The sequence below is a fragment of the Xenopus tropicalis genome, chromosome 7 (genome assembly GCF_000004195.4).
Source record: "Xenopus tropicalis strain Nigerian chromosome 7, UCB_Xtro_10.0, whole genome shotgun sequence".
Taxonomy (NCBI): Eukaryota; Metazoa; Chordata; class Amphibia; order Anura; family Pipidae; genus Xenopus; species Xenopus tropicalis.
This window is the reverse complement of record NC_030683.2, coordinates 66,104,962-66,126,330: the sequence shown is the minus strand read 5'-3', so window position 1 is coordinate 66,126,330 and position 21,369 is coordinate 66,104,962. Positions and strand designations below refer to the sequence as shown.

The 21,369-nt window shown below is 39.6% G+C and overlaps 1 protein-coding gene across 1 annotated transcript in view; it reads right to left on the bottom strand.

The window, feature by feature from the left end:
- The window catches only part of tnfrsf8 (TNF receptor superfamily member 8), a 32,286-nt gene extending 13,502 nt beyond the window's left edge, over positions 1–18,784 (bottom strand). Inside the window, exons 1-6 of the mRNA XM_012967098.3 lie at positions 18,203–18,784; positions 11,305–11,386; positions 10,289–10,417; positions 4,608–4,763; positions 3,632–3,725; positions 939–1,129 (exon numbers count right to left, since the gene is read on the bottom strand). Of these exons, the coding sequence (XP_012822552.3) occupies positions 939–1,129; positions 3,632–3,725; positions 4,608–4,763; positions 10,289–10,417; positions 11,305–11,386; positions 18,203–18,784 (1,234 nt within the window). The remainder of the gene's footprint in view (positions 1–938; positions 1,130–3,631; positions 3,726–4,607; positions 4,764–10,288; positions 10,418–11,304; positions 11,387–18,202) is intronic.
- Positions 18,785–21,369: the final 2,585 nt, after the last annotated feature.

The following is a 21,369-nucleotide window of genomic DNA, read 5'->3' as shown; positions in this document are numbered from 1 at the left end:
TGCCCCCAGTGCAAACCCTGCATTAGATTGAACTGCACTGGGCTTCTGTGTACAGAAGTTTTTAAATAAACTGCAACTGTGAAAGCATATACACTTCAGAGCTTGTTGTACCCATGTTGTAATGGGTACAACAAGGAATGGGAAATCCTGACCTGCCCAGGGTACAGTTCCTGCTGCACTATGCTGGCATCTTTCACAGAAATCCTGTGCTGTCCTGATGAATGTATGTATGCGCTATCCAGAAAATTCACAATTGTAAAGTCAAAATCCCAGGCTAAGCATGTGCGGTGTGGTTAAAGAGGATGACTGGGACATTGGCATTATTGTATGACAGGAATAGTACCCCATGCCAGTCTACGACTAGTGATTAACACGATTACTACCTAACACGTTGTCATCCCCCAGTAAATTTCAATTTACTTGTCCTTTAAAAAGTAACTTAAAATTGTACCAGATTGCTAATGTCAGCAACTAGAAACTGGATTTGGAATCTGAGGTTATATTTTATTTTTATTAAACCGTTGAAGATACAGCGCCCTAGAGTTTCAGATTTAAGTAAAACTCTACAATACATACATAAAAAATTTACTACAAGTATGAGACCCGTTATCCAGAATGTTTTTGAAATGGGGAAAGACCCCCAGATAAGGAGTCTTTCAGTAATTTAGATCTCCATACCTTAATTCTAGTAAAAAATGATTTAAACAGTAATTAAACCCATTCGGATTGTTTTGCCTCCAAGAAGGATTAATTATATCTTAGTTGGGATCAAGTACAGGGTACTGTCTTATTATTACAAAGAAAAAAGGAAATCATTTTTAAAAATGTTAATGATTTGATTAAAATGGAGTCTATGGGAGGTGGCCTTTCTATAATTCGCAACCTTCTGGATAACCGGTTTCCAGATAATGGGTCCCATGCCTGTACTGTGTCAGTACCTGTATCTAATTTCTTAGTTGTAACCAGTGGCTCAGTAGTAATCTGCATTTTTACTGGGTTTGATACGGTGTTTCCAGGATGTGGAACCGTTGATGGATTTTTACTTGCTGCTTCTGTCGATGGACTGAAGTTGAGAGACAGCAGTGTTTCAGTAGCTTCTCTTTGCTTATGAACAATCTGAGTTGCTGATCTAAAAGAGATTTTTTGGCACAATTCATCATCTGTTTCATTCCCTTTTCTAACAGTTATTTTGTTTATTTTTGCAAAGCTGAATGTAAAACATGGAACACAACTGGTGAGACACTTAGAATTAACAGAAAACTTATTAGCAATTACAACCTTATATTCACTTATGTGTCAATTTTAATATGTTATCATACAATAATAATAATAGTAATAATAAGTCCACATAGGACTCATACATGTCTAGGTTTTGAGGATGTTTACAAGATAAAAGAAAAAGAAAACAATTTGATGTCCTGAATTTCTACAGTAATAATTCATGTGCTGAACTGCAAAAGCATAACTAAGCTGTGGATTCAATATATTAATATAAGGCTAAGCCGTCCCTGGGTACAAGGGACAAAACTGCTTTATCTTATCGTATGTCGTTGTTGAGATTTAAAAGTTTAGACCTGTTAGAAGAACCAATGATGGCCTTTTACTGTAGGGCCACTTAATCACTGAAATCCCCATTCTTTTAAAAACATTTGAAGTAAATATTATATTCCCATAATAGATTGCAACATTAGCTTGTAAAGTGAAACACTTGCCATGTAATCCTCACATTTTTCTACCCTGCTCTCTGCCTGCTAGGGGAGGCATAGGACCTTTTATAAATAACTAAACACTGGGAACATAACTGCAAGAATTCACACAAAAGTAGGCATTCAAACAATGAAACTGAGTAACAAGCTGTAATACAACATAGTGTTACTAGTAAACAACTTGACATCATTTTACAGACATCATGGCATTTCTGCATGTTTTGTAAATTTAAGAGGTGAAGCCTTCACACTCACCTAGTTTTACTACCTATCTAGTTCACTAGTTTTTACTCACTGTGGCAAAAACTATTGGGTACCCTTCTAAATTAGGGAATAGCCAAGGATACAAAATTCAGGGGTCTTTTTTATGCAAGAGCTCTAAGGGGCATAAAGTCCCAAAAATATGCATGGGAACCGTTTAATAAAGTTTGAAGTTACTGTTACAGGACGGACTTGTCCTTATCCCAGTTCCCCCTTCCCCTTCCAAATGTGTAATCTTTTTCAAAGACTGGGACTTTGAGTTCTGGACTGGAATAGGATGTTAAATTCAAGGTAGGGTGTGTTTCACCCATTCCTTTCTTGCAGCTATGCTACTGGCAAGGGTGCATCAGGCTGGCACCACCCAAGAAACAGTTATAAGGTGAAATGTACCAGTAACTTATTTTTGATAGGTATAAACGGTTGGGGGCCTATGCTTTCAGGCTGTAGCATGGGGGTCTCAGGACATGGACTACTGGGTAATGCCTTTATGGTGGTTATTCATTTGAAAGTTGCTCAGTATTATGATTGATATGTAACAGGAAGTCCATTGTACATTTGGCAGTCCTCCAGAAAGGCTGTTGAAGCCTGATGTTCAATTTAAATTTTGCATAAAATTTGTGTATTGCTAAGTATCAAGTGTCTGGGAGAGTAACAACCCACAGTTTTTGTTCTGACAGGTTTCCCCTAGTTTGAACACCTAAAGGTGTCAGTATGTTTTCCCTTCCTGGTTTGCTCCCCTGCAGTTCTCATAAACACCCAGTAGATGGCAGGGGACTCCAGTATAAAAATGTGCTTGAAGTCTATTCCTGGGACCTCAACCTCTCTCCGAGAGGATGTTAGCGTGTTAGTGAATTCAAGATAGAGAGAGTGTTAGTTTCTAAAGGAGTCGCTTTAGGAGGGACAGATAGGTCCAGGAAGTTAGTGCAGAGGATATTAAAGGGGTAGCACCCTGGGTGGTCAAAACCACCCAGTGTGGGATGTGAGTGGGTGAGCTCAGGGGCCTATTTGTGTGCAATCATTGTGTGCTAATATCACTATTGGGGGAGACCAGCTGCCTGGTACTTAATAAACAAGTTCATTTGCATCAAAGTCCAGTGGTTAATTAAATGTAGGGATCTCCAAAATTGAGCCCCTAGGATGGTTCCCCTAGTACAGGCTCCCAAGGGTGGTTTGGGAGGTTAACAGTTAACAGGGAGTAGCCCTGCAGTTTTAGTTAGCAGCCACTGAGTGGTGCATTAGGTATATAAAGGAATGCAGCCATGTGCTGCCAGGTCTTTCTGCCTGGGACCCCCTCTGGACAGAGGTTAATGACAGGCTAGTGTTTAGATAGTAGATCTGATATAAGTAGATCTGAGATAATAGCTCACTCTAGGAGTGGGAGAAGGTTATTTAGTACGGCTAGTCATCACCCGGAGAGAAAAGGTAAAGGTAAATGGGGGGCAAAATTACTGGGAGCTACTTCACAGTGGCTGGAGTCAGAGGCCTACTCGGGATAGCAGCACACAGCCCTTCACACACACTCTCAATCTGCCATAAGACATCACCTAAGGGTGCACTACACAATAGTATAGCTATACAGTATTGCTCCTAAAAAAAATCAGTAATACAGGTGCCTTTATTTGTGTTATTACAGGTAAAAAAATATATTATGAGAGATTACTTACTCTGTGTGAGGTATGCACCCTTCTTTTGCTGAAGAAATGTTTGAGTAAGTACCATTAGGGCACTCTTCACATTCTGTGTCACTTTTTGCCGTACCTAAGAAAAAAGGTTAAAGGCATCATATGATGGCATGCACAAGTATTAATTGTTCCCTATGTTATGTTATGACTGGGAAATAAACTCATAGGGGCCGATTCTCTGAAGGCCGAAAAAACGAGTGAAATTTATTGCATGAGTTAAAAATTTTCTCTCTTCTTATATTTTGAGAATTAACGATCGATTCACTAAAAGGACACTTGTCTGAATTAAGAAGCAATGTTATTGTCGTCATTTATCTGGCGATGACATATTTTAAAGTGTTATTTTAAAGCATGCGATATATTTATGCTTTATTTCATAGCATGCAATATTAGCGCACGCTATTACGCATGTAACCATTACTTTCTGAAAACTACTGTTCTGAAAATTACCATTTCCCTGAAAACTGGGAGGATGCATCACTCTAGGACGATCACATACTTTAAAAAATCCGACTGCAAACTCCATCTTGTCACCACAGACAATCACCAGCTGCAATTTTGTTTAGTAACGACTACTCCTGGGAGGTGCTAAGTTTCACAGTAATTATCGCCACATTTTATGACATTTTAGACATATTTTTTGCACATGCAATATGAGTAGTAACACATGCGAAATGACTTTGATTAATTGGTACTTAATTTTCGAACACTTTTTAATGCATAAAATTATGCGTTAACGACCTTTAGTGAATCGGCCCTATAATGCGTTAATTATATTTTGCTGATGCCTTTCTATATCCATTGGCGAGAATGATCTGTGATTTACTTAGAAGATTCACTTACTCTGGGAAAGGTCTCAAAGTTAGTTTTTTTATGTCACAAATATCTTAGCAATTACAATTGAAAATATAAAGGTAACAAAAGCTATAATACCCCTTGTACTGGCTGCTTATATTACCTTTCTTCTTGACACCAAATCCAGGTTTGCATTTCAGATGAGGGCGGCATCTGGCACAAGTGTTAATTGAGGGCAGAGTACAATAAAATCCAGGCTGACACTCACAAATTGCTGCACTTTGTAAGGAGCATTTTTGCTTTTCGATAAGATCATGATCTGAAAGGTAGAAAAGGTGCTGATTTATTAAGGACTGAAAGCCTTAAATGACTGCTGCTACTTTGCTCATTATTGACCTTATTTATTAAGGGCTGGGTGTAAGTGCAGGGTGGCTAAGGGCTACAAAATCAGTGCAATCTGCATTTATTGTCTTGTGGCACATTCAAATCCAATGCATGTCACAGAGCACAGAGCTGACAGGTGCAAGGTGCACAGGACGTAACCCGTTACATAAGGAACCTTTTTTTATGTTGTCCTGCATTCTTTCACATTTTTGCACTGATTTCTCTGTTTAAAACATGTCATAAGTGCAAGTCTGAAGCATGTAGGGTGATAAATGATTCTGGCAATAGTAGTTTGAAAAATTCAAGTTCATTAAGCCAATTCTAAACCATATCCCTGCCATGTTTTCTATTGAAAGCAGTATCTGTTTAACGGTTTCTATTCACTGTACTTGTGGTTTCGAGGACTAAACCAATGTTAGGCGAAACCAGCTGACTAACAGACCTGGAGGAGGACTGTCTTCTTCTACATTGTTCCAGGAGTCCCAACCAGAGAACAGAAAGCTACTGTACATTTACAATTGTAACAAAAATATATATATATATTTTTTATAAATTAATGTATATAGGAAAGTTGGCAAAATTTTCCTTCATTAAGCAAAAAGCAACATTTTTTTTAAAAAAATAGGAAGCCACTTTAAAGGGGTGGTTTCCACTATAAGTTAACTTTTAGTATATTATAGAATAGTACTCTCTCTTTTTTGTAACTTGGGGTTTATTGAAAAGTTTTATCAAAAAGAAAAAAAAAACAACATTGTAATCTGTTGTACATTAAAGTTTAGGCTGTTATACAGTTTTGTTAAAGAGTACAGAAAGAAAATTTAAACCCAGATCCTTCATCAACATCTGTAAGAACAGGGGGGAAACAAAACATAACAGGGCTTCGTTGTAAATGTGATTTTTGTTTGTGGGTTGCTGCTTCTAGATCTAGTTCTTTATACACATCTGTGGTTGATAAAATGTCCCATCAACCCATACTTTATTGAATTGGGGGATTGTACCCCGGATTCTGGCTGTCATATGTTTCAATTCTCTCATGTCTCCTATCCTGTGTATTATCTCTGAGAGTGTTGGTGGGTGTGGATTTTTCCATCAATATGTAATCTGCACGCAGTCAGGATGTGATTTATTAATTTTTGTTCAGATACAGCATTAAGATCAGATGCTTTCCCAGTCAATGTAGTTAGGGGCAGTACCACATTGTATGCGCCAATGTCCCTATCCCCCCGCAGCATCTCCAGAATTGCTGGCTCTTGTTGGGAAACTGTGTAGCTTACTTGGTGTATAATACCAGAAAAACAATGTAAAGGCTTTCCTTTTGTCTCACACAAGATACATTTCTCCTGGCATTTTCCCATATCCCCTCTCAGGTTTCTGTGGGTATTTCCTAAGAGAGGGCTTCTTCCCATTTCAACATGTATCTGTGTTTTGGGAAAGGGTCAGTAAGCTTGTTATAAGTCTATATATTATTGCAATTAGAGCTCTTTGTGGGAGGCCAGTTTTGCACATACGTTCAAACCCTGTAAGAGGGGTTAATTGATCTCATTTTGGTATAGTTGTCTGAATAAAGGTAGCTAAAAATATGCATGGAAGGGATTTGGAGTTTTGTTTGTAGTTCCTCAAAAGTTGGAGGTTCATATGTCCGTGAGTTAATAAAGTCATAAATGGTAAAAAGCTTACTGGATCCCTAATGCGCTTTAAATGGGTTCTGCATACCTGGGGGAAATGAGGAGTTCTAGAGTACTGGTGTCAGTAATGAGTGAAGGCTTATTAGGTTATATTTTCTTTTACATTGGTACCAGTTGTGTAGAGTGAATGTTATGTGACATAAGGCACAAAAGTATACTATTACCTATTAATTCATTTTAGGGCCTGTGATGTCTGTGTGGTTTCAAATGGCCGAAGCCAAGGGCTCAATGCTTAAGGCATACAATAGGGGTGACACGGGGCAGCCTTGTCGTGTACCATGGGGATGTCCTTATGGGGATGGTGTGTTTAGATGCCCCTTGGAGTTTGAGGGTTGATTGTAGACATCATATAAGATAATGTAGGACACCCGACAATGCAGGGCTTTGCTACAAATTAGTGTATATTAATTAGTGTGTTTCACTACATGTTTCAGGCAAAAGCCCTTTTTCAAGTGAAAAGTATGGTTCACTTGAAAAAAGGACTTTGGCCCGAAACATGTAGTGGAACACACTAATAAACACTAATTTTCAGCAAAGAAAGGATTTTGGTTTGAGGGTTGCTGTAGGGGTGGAATATAACCTTTGTATTGCTGTCAGGAAGGGGCCTTTCATTCCTAAAGAAGAAAATAGATCAGTCATGTAATCCCAGTGGAGGTGTTCAAACGCTTTCTCAGTGTCTAGGCTTAGCAAAAGAGCTGGTGTTTTGCTCTTGTTGATGGCCTCTATTAGATCGATGGCCCGCCTAGTGTTGTCCCCGGCCTGTCTGCCATAGATTAAACCAACTTGGTCAGAGTCTATAAGTTTGGCCATTAAATGAGCCAATCTGTTTACTAAGATTTTGGTGAATATCTTTAGGTCGGAATTTAGGAGGGCAATGGGCCTCTAGCTACTACATTGGCACAGGTCCTTACCCTCTTTATGTATCAGAATGATGTAGGAAGATAGCATAGAGGAGGGTAGAAATTAGTTAAACAGCTTGGTTAGGTTAGGTGCTATGATCTCTAAAAACTTCTTTTAGTACAGGTACGATAGGCCATCTGGGCCTGGACCCTTTGAGGAGGGGAAGGATGTGATAGTTTCCTTAACCTCCTCAATCATTACCTCTTTGTTTAGTCTTTGCAGGTCCAAGTGCAAGTGAACGAGGGAAAATGTTCAACTGTGCAAGTGTAAGTTTAAAGTGTGTAAGCGTGCAAGTGTAATTGTGTAAGCGTGCACGTGCACATGTGTATGTGCACGTGTATCTGTTAAAGTGTGCAAGTGTAAGTGCGCAGTGTGCGAGTGTGCACATGCAAGTATGTATCTGTGCAAGTGCGCAGTGTGCGAGTGTGCATCTGTGCAAGTGCGCAGTGTGTGAGTGCATCTGAGCTAGTGTTCATCTGTGCTAGTGTACATCTGTGCAAGTGTGCTAGTGCGCAAGTGTGCTAGCGCGCAGTGTGCTAGTGTGCAGTGTGCAGTGTGCTAGTTGCACAGTGTGCAAGTGCGCAAGTGTAAATGTGCAAGTGAGTGTAAGTGCACAGTGTGCGAGAGTGTGTGTAAGTGTGCAAGTGTTTGAGTATAAGTGTGCAAGTGTGTAAGCGTAAGTGTGCAAGTGTGTAAGCTGGCTGAAAAAAAGGCAATCACTGATTGGTTGCTATGGGTTACTGCCTACTAAGTTTGCCCAGGAGCAGTAACCCATAGCAACTAATCACAAGGTAGCATTTACAGCTGTTTCAAAGCAAACATCTACACAACTGAGTAGCCAGCTAATCATGACTTCTATTTTAATAGACCCAATTTTAGTAATAAAACTACTGATGCATGGGTCACTGGGGAGGAAATTCAAATGAGACTAAAGGTAAACAAAGGTCCAGGATGGTATTCATCGCAGGTTATTAACAAACTCAGCTCTGTGTTTGCCAAACCTCTTCACTTAATTTTTCAGGATTCATTGAGGTCTGGCATGGTGCCGAGGGACTGGCAAATTGCTAATGTGGTTCTATTATTCAAAAAGTGATCCCTTTCTCAGCCTGAGAATTATAGGCCTGTTAGTCTGATATCAGTAGTAGGAAAGCTTTAGGAAGGGGTAATAAGGGATAGGGTACTTGAATACGTTGCAAATCACAATAATGAAAATGTGAGTAGAAACCTCGATGCTGGAATGGCAGCTGATATCATCTGCTTGGACTTTGCTAAAGCGTTTGATACAGTACCTCACAGAAGGTTAATGATCAAATTGAGGAATATTGGCCTAGAACATAATATTTGTAATTGGATAGAGAACTGGCTGAAGGATAGTTTACAAAGAGTGGTGGTAAATGGAACATTTTCTAATTGGGCCAGTGCTGTTAGTGGGGTACCGCAGGGGTCAGTCCTTGGTCCTTTGCTTGTTTTGTCCTTGGTCCTAACTTGTTTATTAATGACCTGGAGGTGGGCATAAAAAGTACTGTTTCTATTTTTTTCTGGTGTTACTAAATTGTGCAAAACTATGCAGGAAAACTCGGCAGCAAAATGGAAAGTGAGGTTCAAAAGTGCAAAGCTATGATAGAAATAATATAAATGCAAGTTATACATTAAATGGTAGTGTGTTGGGGGTATCCTTAATTGAAAAGGATCTGGGGATTCCTGTAGATAACAAGTTGTCTACAGCCAGGCAGTGCCATTCAGTAGCTACTGAAGCAAATAAAGTGATGTTTTGGATAAAAAAAGGCATTGACTCAAGGAATGAAAACATAATTTTGCCTCTTTATAGGTCCCTGGTAAGGCCTCACCTTGAGTATGCAGTGCAGTTTTGGGCTCCAGTCCTTCAGAAGGATATTATTGAGCTGGAGAGAGTGCAGAGACGTGCAACTAAACTGGTAAAGGGGATGGAAATTTTACACTATAAGGTTAGACTGTCGAGGTTGGGGTTATTTTCTCTGGAAAAAAAAACACTTGCGAGGGAACATGATTACTCTGTACAAGTACATTAGAGGGGATTATAGGCATATGGGGGATGTTCTTTTTTCCCATAAAAACGACCAGTGCACCAGAAACCACCCCTTTAGATTAGAGGAACGGAAGCAACGTAGGTGGTTTTTCACGGTGAGGGCAGTGAGGTTGTGGAATGCCCTTCCGAGTGATGTTGTGATGCCACATTCTATTGATGCCTTTAAGAGGGGCCTGGATGAGTTCTTAAACAAGTATAGTATCCAAGGCTATTGTGATACTAATATCTACAGTAAGTATTGATGTTGGTATATATGGTTTATGTATGTGAGTGTATAGATAGGTCAGTAAAGGTTTGGGTGTACTGGGTTCACTTGGAAGGGTTGAACTTGATGGACTCTTTTTGATGGTCTTTTTTCAACCTTATGTAACTAACTATAGTTGCTATGGGTTACTGGCAAGCTAAGTGCCATTTATTACACATAGGGAAAAGTATCAAGATTCCTAAAAGTGTTAGCAAAACAAGTTGCACCAGCAGAACTAAAGTGGGGCACATGTTTCTAAGCCTTACTGCTGTATAAGCTGTGGTGCAAAAAATATTCAAGAATGTGTTTTTGAGAGACGCTGCATTGGGAATCAAAGAGGTGGGCCCAGAAATCAGGTAACAAGTGGTTTGAATCCATATCTGATGTTTTGCCGAGTCACACTGATTCCTTCAGAGTGCCTCATTATGACACAATTCTTGTGGATGTTAAATTGCATATGTAATACACTCACTGGAGGCATTTCAAAGAGATTTTGATACGATTTTATCAGTATTATATATATTTATTTTCATAGTTACAATTTCTTCCTTGTTTAGTAAGAGTACCTTTAGAGCATGTTACACAAGCTGCACATTGAGGTATAGCTTCTTCCCAATTAATATAATACCCCTTGGAACATGGCTTCATGCAATGTCTCCTTTCATCTGTAACACATGGATAGCGCTTCACAAAATCTAGATGGAAAGAAGGGTCAGAAGGCAAAGCATCACTTAACCAACAAATGAAATAGATCTATGTATACATATATATATATATATATATATATATGTGTGTGTATCTTGTCTGCCTTTGTAAATGAGTTCTCCCTATACGTTTTACTGGAAAATATTCACTCAGAGTTTCTAGGGTGAGCTGGTACGTATACCAAGGGGTACAATAGCCCAAATACAAAACATATAACACTTCCTGTTCCTCCACCTATTATACTTTCTGATGATGTGACATAACCCACCCACTTCAATAGCCCTACACATACTCATTGTTCTCTGCATGTGTCAGTGATTTCAGAGTATACTCTTCGGCTTGCCAACTTTTATAAAAATATTGCAGAAATATACGTATTCCAAACATTTTATGCACATAAACTATTCACAATGGGTGAGGGGGGATAATGGTTCGACTGTTTGAGTTCCAGTGCCAGATGCAATACTAATTAGAGGTGATAGAACTATTAGACTATTAGGCAAATCATGATGCAAACTGGTTACATGAATCCAGTCTGGTCTGCCTGATCTAATAATTAGCCTGTGTCCCAGGCATTGCTTTATTCGCCCATATTGATAGTCCATTTACATCACTGAAATTATGTAACAGATTGTTATAAGAATAATTGGTACATTCTAAAATATGTGTATTCTGTGTAACGAGTACACATACTGGCTAACTGATCTAGGCCCTTTCAGTACTGTTAATATTTACACTGGGTAATAAGGTCCTAGTTCAGGCATTGGCTGTTACACAAATATATCACATACACACTATCATACTACACACATTTAGTTATTCAGCATTTTGTGACACAGTAGTGTATAATAAATTATCACTGCATTTGTATGCTTACCTTGGTTGCAATTACAGCACCATTGATTCAATGTGTCATTGTAATATTTGGAGTTTAAACAGTTTATTTCTGCCTTGGTGACCTAAAATTGAAAATAATAGTGAGTTAATGTATGTGAGATGTAGCGAACTGTTCGCCGGTGAACTAATTCGCACGAAAATCGGGTGTTCGCAAGTTCGCAAGTTTGCGAACTTTTAGCGATGTTCGCAATTTTGGGTTCGCCTTAGCTGGAGCCAAATTTTGACCTCTCACCCCAGAGCCAGCAGATACATGGCAGCCAATCAGGCAGTTCTCCCTCCTGGACCACCCCCGGACCACTCCCTTCCATATATAAACCGAAGCCCAGCAGCCATTTTACATTCTGCCTGTGTGTGCTTGTTGAGTTAGCATAGGGAGAGAGCTGTGCAGGGGTTTGAGGGACAGTTTAGGTAGCTTTGCTGACTAGTAATCTACTTTCTACTGCTCTGTATGTAGCTGCTGGGGACAGCTGTCCTGCTGATCTCATCTGCTGTAACCCAATAGTCCTTGTAAAAGCAGTTTATTACACAAGTTTAGAAATGTAGTGTGATTTCTGCCCTTTACAGCACAAAACACAACGCTGTGTCAACAACGTATTTTTCAGAGAAATTTTTGCCCTTGATCCCCCTCCTGCATGCCACTGTCCAGGTCGTGGCGCCCTTTAAACAACTTTAAAATCAGTTTTCTGGCCAGAAATGGCTTTTCTAGGTTTTAAAGTTCGCCTTGTCTTTGAAGTCTATGGGGTTCGCAAAGTTCGCAAAAGTTCGCACTTTTTGGCAGAAGTTCGCGAAAGGGTTCGCAAACTTTTTTTGTGAGGTTCGCTACATCTCTAATACATGCAAATTTACAGAAGAGCACTCATGCACACTAAGATATACAGTAATCCTGTATTTTGATGTATAAGGGGAAATAAAAGTCAGGGCCTTCATACTGACTCATTAGAGCGTAGGCACTCTCACCACAGAAAGTCATTAGGGAACAGTTTCAAATAGCAGAATATGGTATGCTTTAGGCACCTCATCTGACTTCTATACTGTAGTTAAATCAGAATTAGTAGGGCAGTAGAAGTAAGAGTATACGTTTTTATAAAAGCCCACTGTGGAAATTAACATTGGGTGATGACGATTTTCCTAGACTGAGGCCCACCTGGAGATTCTCTGGTGGTCCTGTGGTAGTCCAATAGGAGTATTTGGGGCAGGAGGCACAACTACATGAGTAGTGCTAATAATAGAGTTTGCAAACTTTGTTTTTATTGATTTTTTACATGTTTCATTGTTACGTTTGTTTTCGAATTTTACATGCATAACATTTTGTATATTAGGCACTTTATCGGTCTTAGTGTTCTCATGTTCATTCAGAATTATTGTATAAAGCAAAAAAGGAAAAAGGTAAAAGGAGAAAATAAACATTGAAAAAGAACCAATATAACTTTTTGTGCTCTAGGTCTCCATATTGGTACAAATTGTTTGTTGCTGACAGGTTAAAATTTTCCCTCACTTATCTATTACTTTGTATGTATGTATGTATATTTTTATTTATAAAGCGCTACTTATGTACGCAGCGCTGTACAGTAGAATACATTAATACAAACAGGGGGTTAATAAGATAATAGATAAATACAAAGTATAACAATAAATACAAATAAATACAAGATACATTAACAGTTGCAATAAGTTAAGAGTCAAAGACACAAGAGGATGGAGGTCCCTGCCCCGTAGAGCTTACAATCTATATGGGAGGGTAACTTACAGACACAAATAGGCAAATATAAGTGCTGTAGGTCACAGTGGGTGACAGTACAATATAAGTGCTGATTCCCAGATCAGGTGCTGGGGGGGGGGTCCCTACCCATAGCTTAATGATCGAGAGATATTGTCCTTATTTAGTATCCAGGTATCCCATATCTTCAGATATAGTTCTGTTTCATTTTCTAGTTGATATTTGAGAATTTCATTGGCGTGTATATATTCAGTTTTATCCAGGACTTTCTCAATATTTGACAAGTTCGATTTCCATTGGGCTGCAATATGAATCCTTGTTGCCATGCATATGTGCTGTGTAAGGCGTTGTGCAGAAATATTCTCAGTTTATGTCCTAGAAGCATTACCATGGGGCATGGAGAGATATCTGTATGGAACAGTTTGGAGAGAATAGTGGCTACTTTTGTCCAGAGTTCTTGGACTGTTGGGCAAGTCCACCATATATGTCACATGTTGCCTCGTGTGGTGCAGTTCCTGAAGCAAAGTGGTGAGGATGTGGGATAGATTTGAGAGAGTCTTTTAGGCACATAGTAGGTCCTATGGAATAGTTTGAGTGAGGTTTCCATTATGGTTATATTGTAGCTCCCTTTAAAGAGGTTTTGGTAGTTTTTAAGCCATATTTCTTGAGATAGTTCTGTTCCTAGTTCGTGTTCCCAATCCATCATATGTTGCAATTTGTTTTGTGTGCATATGGTTTAGGTGGTAGTATAGCATAGATAGCGTTTTCCGGCCCATTGGTGAAATCTCAGATAGTTTCCATCTGTGTCTTTTGCATACTTGTTTTTCCCCATAGCTGCTGTTTAAAATGGGTTATTTGTATTGCACAAAAGTGTTCGGTTGTAGGTACCCTGAATTTTTTCATTATTTGAGTTAATGGTAGTGGTTTGGATCCATCTGTGAGTTGATGTGCATAGGATATTCCTTGTTCTTTCCACCATTGGAATGATTTATTGTTATATCCTGGTATAAAGAGGTTGTTTCCCCATACTGGGGTCAGTCTTGAAGGTTTTGATGCTAGTCTGTATTTATATCTGAGTGTGTTCCATAATTGTAGCATTTGGCGGGTTATTGGCGACAAGTCTTTGTACGGTTTAAGGTCTTGGGGCAGGTTCCATATTAGGCTTATTAGAGAGGTTGGGTGTATTAAGGCGGATTCAATTACAGCCCATAGTGGAGTTAGCTTTTCTCCATGTAGTAAGGCAATTTGGGCACATCTTGCTGCCCTGTAATATTGTTGTAGATTTGGGACTCCCAGTCCCCCTTTTGATTTATGTAGGCACATTGTTCTTTTGTTAATCCTTGGTCTTTTGTTGGCCCAGATAAAGGTCAGCATGGTTCTCTGAAAGTTTTGTAAGTCTCTCTGTAATATTGCTATGGGTAGGACCCTAAAGTAATACAGTAGTTTTGGTAAGGTCATCATTTTGATGCAATTGATCCTCCCCACCCAAGAGAGTTGTTTTTTTATTGCAACCCTGTATTTCCTTCTATATAGCTGAGGGTAATTGTGTGTGTACATGGTGTCTAGGGTAAGGGTTAAGTTTATACCTAAGTATGGTAAGTATTTCTCTTTAATCTGGAACTCGAAGTTAATAAGTTTTACAGTATTCTTGGGAATATTACATGGCAGGAATTCACTTTTGTCTTGGTTTAGCTTAAGCCCTGACACTTGGGTGAACTCCTGTATTAAAGTTCAGCAAGTTGGGAAAAGTAGTTAGTGGATTTGTGATAGTGAGCAATAGGTTGTCTGCAAATAAGGAGATTTTTTGATCCATCTCTGCAACTTTTACCCCTTTAATATTTTGATGTTGCCTAATCGCTATGGCCAGGGGTTCCATTGCCAGGGCAAATAGTGCTGGGGATAATGGGCACCCTTTTTTGTGCCCTTTTGTGTCGCTATATTTTGTTGTGTAGATGTGGGCAGTTTTAGTGTGGTGGTGGGGGTGGAATAGTATGTTTGTAGGATTTTTATGAATGGACCTTGTATTCCTATTGATTGAAGTACCGCTCAGAGGTATTCCCAATTGAGGGGATCAAAGGCTTTTTCTATATCTAGAGCCAGGATTCCCATTTGCATACCTGTCTTTTTGGCTTGGTGTGTAATATTTAGTATTTTCCTAATATTGTCTCCTGCTTGTCTGGAGGGTATAAATCCTACTTGGTCTTTATGTATTATTTTAGGGAGTAGTGCTGAAAGTCTCTTAGAGAGGATGGAGGTTAATATTTTAAGGTCTACGTTTAAGAGAGAAATAGGACGATAATGTTTAGGGTGTAGGGGATCATTGTTAGGCTTCGGTATTAATGTGATATGTGCTGCTAATAGTTCTGAGGCTATTGCCTTGGGCAATAAAATCATATAATGCTTTCAACTGTGGTATTAAAATTTCTGAAATTTTTTATAATAGCCAGCTGATAGACCACCCGGTCCTGGGGCCTTTCCTGTTTTAAGATTCTTGATAGCTTCACCTATGTCCTCTAATGTAATGCCTTCATTAAGTCTGTCTATTTCTACTTTTGTAAGTGTTGGGAGTGAATATTGTGTGAGAAATCCATCTATAGCATTTTTGGAAGGTTTATGGGATTGGGTGTATAGCTTTCTATAGAAATCTAGAAACGTGTCTCGTATTTTTTCTGGGTTGGAAGTGATATCTCCCTGGGATGTCTTGATTCGTGGTATTTGGTTAGGCTGGGTTTTATCTTTTAGTAAATTTGCAAGAAACCTATCTGGTTTGTTGCAGTATGTGTAGTATTTAAAATGTGTCCATCTTATTGCTTTATCTAGTTACATAGTTACATAGGGTTGAAAAAAGACCAGAGTCCATCAAGTTCAACCCTTCCAAGTAAACCCAGCACACACAACCTATACTTAACAATCTATACACTCACATACATTAACTATATATACAGCCACTAATACTAACTGTAGATATTAGTATCACAATAGCCTTGGATATTTTGATTGTTCAAAAATGTATCCAGGCCCCTCTTAAAGGCATTAACAGAATCTGCCATTACCACATCACTAGGAAGGGCATTCTACAACCTCACTGCCCTCACCGTGAAAAACCACCTACGCTGCTTCAAATGGAAGCTCCGTTCCTCTAATCTAAAGGGGTGACCTCTGATGCGTTGATCGTTTTTATGGGGAAAAAAAGAGAACATCCCCCTATCTGCCTATAATCCCCTCTAATGTACTTGTACAGAGTAATCATGTCCCCTCGCAAGCGCCTCTTTTCCAGAGAAAACAACCCCAACCTCGACAGTCTAACCTCATAGCTTAAATCTTCCATCCCCTTTACCAGTTTAGTTGCATGTCTCTGCACTTTCTCCAGCTCATTAATATCCTTCTTAAGGACTGGAGCCCAAGACTGCACTGCATACTCAAGGTGAGGCCTTACCAGGGACCTATAAAGGGGCAAAATTATGTTTTCATCCCTTGAGTCAATGCCCTTTTTTATACAAGACAGCACTTTATTTGCTTTAGTAGCCACAGAATGACACTGCCTGGAATTAGACAACTTGTTATCTACAAAAACCCCTAGATCCTTCTCCATTAAGGATGCCCCCAACACACTACCATTCAGTAGATAGTTCGCATTTATTTCTACCAAAGTGCATAACTTTGCACTTGTCAACACTGAACCTCATTTTCCAGTTTGCTGCCCAGTTTTCCAATTTTGTCAAATCGCTCTGCAAAGTGGCAGCATCCTGCATGGAACTTTTCACAATTTAGTGTCATCCGCAAAAATAGAAACAGTACTTTCTATGCCCACCTCCAGGTCATTAATAAACAAGTTAAAAAGCAAAGGACCAAGGACTGACCCCTGCGGTACTCCACTAACCACACTGATCCAATTAGAAAATGTTCCATTTACCACCACTCTTTGTAAACTATCCTTCAGCCAGTTCTCTATCCAATTACAAATATTATGTTCTAGGCCAATATTCCTCAATTTGATCATTAACCTTCTGTGAGGTACTGTATCAAATGCTTTAGCAAAGTCCAAGTAGATGACATCAGCTGCCATTCCAGCATCAAGGTTCCTGCTCACCTCCTCATAAAAGGTGACTAAATTAGTCTGATGTATGCTTCTTTTAGGTTGGGTGTTGCTAATGTATTTATCAAGATTGTATCTATCCTAGAGTATTGTTTATGAGGTGCAGAATAGTACATATATTCCCGTGTTTAAGGGTGCAATTCTCTCCATGTGTCTACATAGTGGGTTGTGTTAAGTGTGTCCTGGGTTGCCTTTGCTGCTCTAGTGTCTTTAGGTAGGTTTAGTGTCTTAAGGTGTGTTGAGTTAGATCTGTCCATCACTGGATTAAATGGGAAATTAAAGTCACCACACCAGATATCAATGTTAGCTGGGGTTTGGGTAAGCTTCCTGGCTAAGCGATTAAAAAAGGCTTTAGGGTTATCATTCGGTGCGTAGGTGGATCCTATACATATGGTTTTTTCGTATAAGGTGCCTATAATAGAGAAGTATTGCCCTTCCTTATCCGGCTCTACGTTAGTTACCACTAATGGTAGGTTATTGTGTAACAATATAGCAACTCCTCTGTCTATGGAAAAATTGTGGGTATGAGGCTTTAGTAAAATGAGTTTCCTGAATGCAAATCACATCCGGATGCAGACGTTCATACCATTGAAAGGCTTGTCTATCTTTTCTAGGGAAGTTTAGGCCCCTAACGTTATGGGTTATGACCTTTAATGCCATTGTTTTTTGTATAGTTCACTAAATGATCATCTGTAGTCAGATAAGTTTGTTGTCCCTTGAGTTTTTAAGTTAACAGGTCCGTATCTGCATTTCCAATTGTGGGAGTGCTGATAGGGAGATACGTGCATACATTTCACAATACTGTACTGTATAATCACACATGACCCAGCAGCACATGACCCAGACCCACACAGCACTTTATAGAGATAACTGAGTAAGAAGTAAAGAAAAACTGCAATTTTACCATCAGGTTATGTTTTGCAGCAAGAGATCCCACTAGGGGGATAAGTTTCCTGACCAGGTGGCAACTAATATTGAGTTGTCTCCGCAGGGTTAGGTAGTGCGGGATTTGGATGAGGGAGTTATTTGGCTCGAGGTGCTGGGAGACCATGGGGACATGGCTACTTGCCATTCGCTGTGTGGTCTCGGGCTGTTAGTGGTCGATGTCGCTAGCAATGGTGCAGTGAGGTCTTCTTTTCCTAGGGCTAGGAGAGCTGTATCTGCTGTTTTAAAGGTGTAGTACCTGTTGTTAATGATACAGTGAAGCATGAAAGGGAAGCCCCATCTGTATTTGATCTTTGCTTTTTGCAGAATTTGGGCTACCTCCTTCATCTGCCTCCTTTTTTGGAGCGTGGTGGGAGCGAGGTCAGCAAATATGTCTGCAGGTAGTTTGTAAATGTAAGTAAACAAGCTGCTTGTAAGTAAACAAGCTGCTTGTAGGGCCGCATCCCTGGTGGCTTCGTAATAGAATTTAAGTACAATGTCCCTTGGGGATTCTTTATTGCAAGGTCTTGCACATGCTCTATGTATCCGGACCATTTGTAATTGCTCCAGGGGCATAAGGGTGTAGTTTTGAGAAAAGGCTGGATGCGAATTTTTCCAGGTCTGTTTCTGTTTCAGGTACTCCTCTAAGGCGGAGGTTGGCCTTTCGTGACCTGTTTTCTCTTTATATTCTTCAAGAGTTTCATGGTCCACGTGCATGGCCATCACTATTTCCTTAGTACGTAGTTCTAGGGCATTGGTTTGTGTACCTGGCTCCTGTATCTATTTTGTAAACTCTGCTACTGCAGGCGCTAGTTCTGTCCGGAACAGTTTCTGTATAGATTGCAGTAGCTCTGGGACGTCTGGTGGTGTAGCTATTTGTTTGGCCTGCAAGTGTGTCTCCTCAGGTTCCTGCGTGGTGAGTAAAGATGGCCGAGTGTCTGGGCTCCGTTGCTGAAAAAAACGCTTTGAGTGCGCTTTGAGTCGTTGCCTTTTTTTTCAGACCCGGAGGTGCCATTGTGTTGTAAGAAGGTTAAGGAGGTCGGATTGCTCTCAGCTGGCTCAGTTATTGTTGTTTTTTGCTCATTTTCACATCAGGTGCGTCTGTCCCGGATGGTGCCGCGCATTCGCCCCCCAATAACAGATTTTAACAGGACAGTTGCTAGGTACCACTGAAACATACAATATATGCCTACAATATGATATCATCTCCTCTCTCGCCTACTGTCAGTGCCACTCTGCCCTGCAGGCAGCAAGCAGAGAAGTCAATAATCAGGAGTAATGAACAATATACAGCACATACAGGAACTTTAAAGGGGACCTGTCATCCTAAAATATACTTCCATATACTTTTGTAAAATAAACATCACTTATATAATATAATTTATATAGCGTTTCCATCAATCTTGGAATTCACAATCACAGCAAACAGACAAGCACCATTTTGTGGGCACTGTTATTAAGGCAAGCTTTGTATTATCACAAAATCTTGTTTATGTGCCAGAATGGGGAACCTGATACCCATGTCCATGCACTGGCTACACAACTAGATTGTGAGGAGGGAGAAAAAAGTAAGGACTGCAGTAACATCTTGGAAAGTGCTGAATGGAAAGTAATTGTCTGCCCCGCCTCTATGCCTAATGGTGGCCATACACATTCTGATTTTAGTCTTCTTCTGACAAATATTCAGATATCGGTCGTACGTTTAAATGCAACGTTCTAAAACTAACATTCAGACTACAATTCAAATTGTAGGATAAAGCCCTTAAAATACAAATTGGAGGTTCTGAACATGAAATGGTTAGCAGACACCAATATTATGAAAGAGACTTACATTGTAGGTCCACATAGGATATCGTCCGATATACAGTAGCCGGCCATAGTATGCAAACAACTGCCATAGTATGCAAATTATTGGGTCAATAATTCAGGGCCCACACACAATCCAAAATCATACAATATTAGGTGTATTAGGCTAGGATTTTTAACTAGTTTTATAATGGCTATGGATATATTAATAAAAAAGGAATTTGGGTTTCAAACATAATTCTAAGCAACTTTGCAATATACATTTGTTACATATTTGTAATGGTTTTTCAGTTATTTGTATATATAACTGCTATTAAAAGCAGTTTCTGTCTGTCCTTTTCTATTCTCTGCCCTGGTGACCCTGGTGTTTGAAACAATGTAACAAATGCAGCAGAGCGTGGCACTTGCAACATTGTTTAAAAAGTAACAACCAGGAGTTCAGCAAATGCTGCTTTTTATAGCAATTACATTTACAAATAACTGAAAAACCATTGAAAATTCTTCAATATTGGTGCTGCTAATAACTGGTGCTGTGGCATCTTCCTCTTTTCCTCCACCACTTTATGCTTTCACCTATAAGCAGAGGGTGACTTTTTTGTATGGGGAAGCTAAAGATGGGCCATACATAGACTGACCTAAATCTGTGGGACTTATTGGAAAAAATTAACCTCCCAACAACCTCTTGCGGTTCCCAATGACTTCCAGGGATACTGTGTAGTGATGAGCAAATCTGTCCCATTTTGCTTCGGCCAAAAATTTGTGAATCTTTCAAAGATTCGCGAAATGGTGAAAAATTCCCATAACGGCGAAAATGTCACGCGTCAAAAAAAATTGTCACCCGTGACTATTCTTTTGTTGTGCGGCTAGTCTTTTCCTGCCCGCGGCTAGTCTTTTTTGATGAGCGACTATTCTTTGGACGCACAGCAAATTTTTCCGCAGCTAATTTTTTCATCTGTTTTGCGAAACAATCTGCCAATGACGAAACATGGAAATTCACTGCGAATCCATGCCTGGAGAAACATTTTGCCCATCACTAATACTGTGCAAAAGTGCAGGTGGGAGGGCTTTTTTAACCCTAAAATGCTTAGGATGTAAAAGTATTCATACGTGCAATTCTGTTTGGGGTTCTCCATAAATTTGTGTTTGTGATCAGTTAGCTCAAAGGGGTTCAAAGGGGTTCATTTACAAAAATGAGGAAGACCAATTGCAAAGTTGCTAGGAAAAGGCCATTCTATAACATACTAAAAGTTTACTTAAAAGTGAACCTTCCCTTTAGATGTGTTAAGTTAGTTTTATACAGAGAGAGGCAGCGGGTACTGACATCCCAGGCACATTATATACCAGGGATCCCCAACCTTTTATACCTGTGAGCCACATTTAAATTGAAAAAATGTTGGGGAGCAACACAAGCATGAAAAAGGTTCATGGAGGTAGCAATTGCTACTTAATAGCCCCTATGTGGACTACTAGCCTACAGAAGGCTCTGTTTGGCATTATACTTG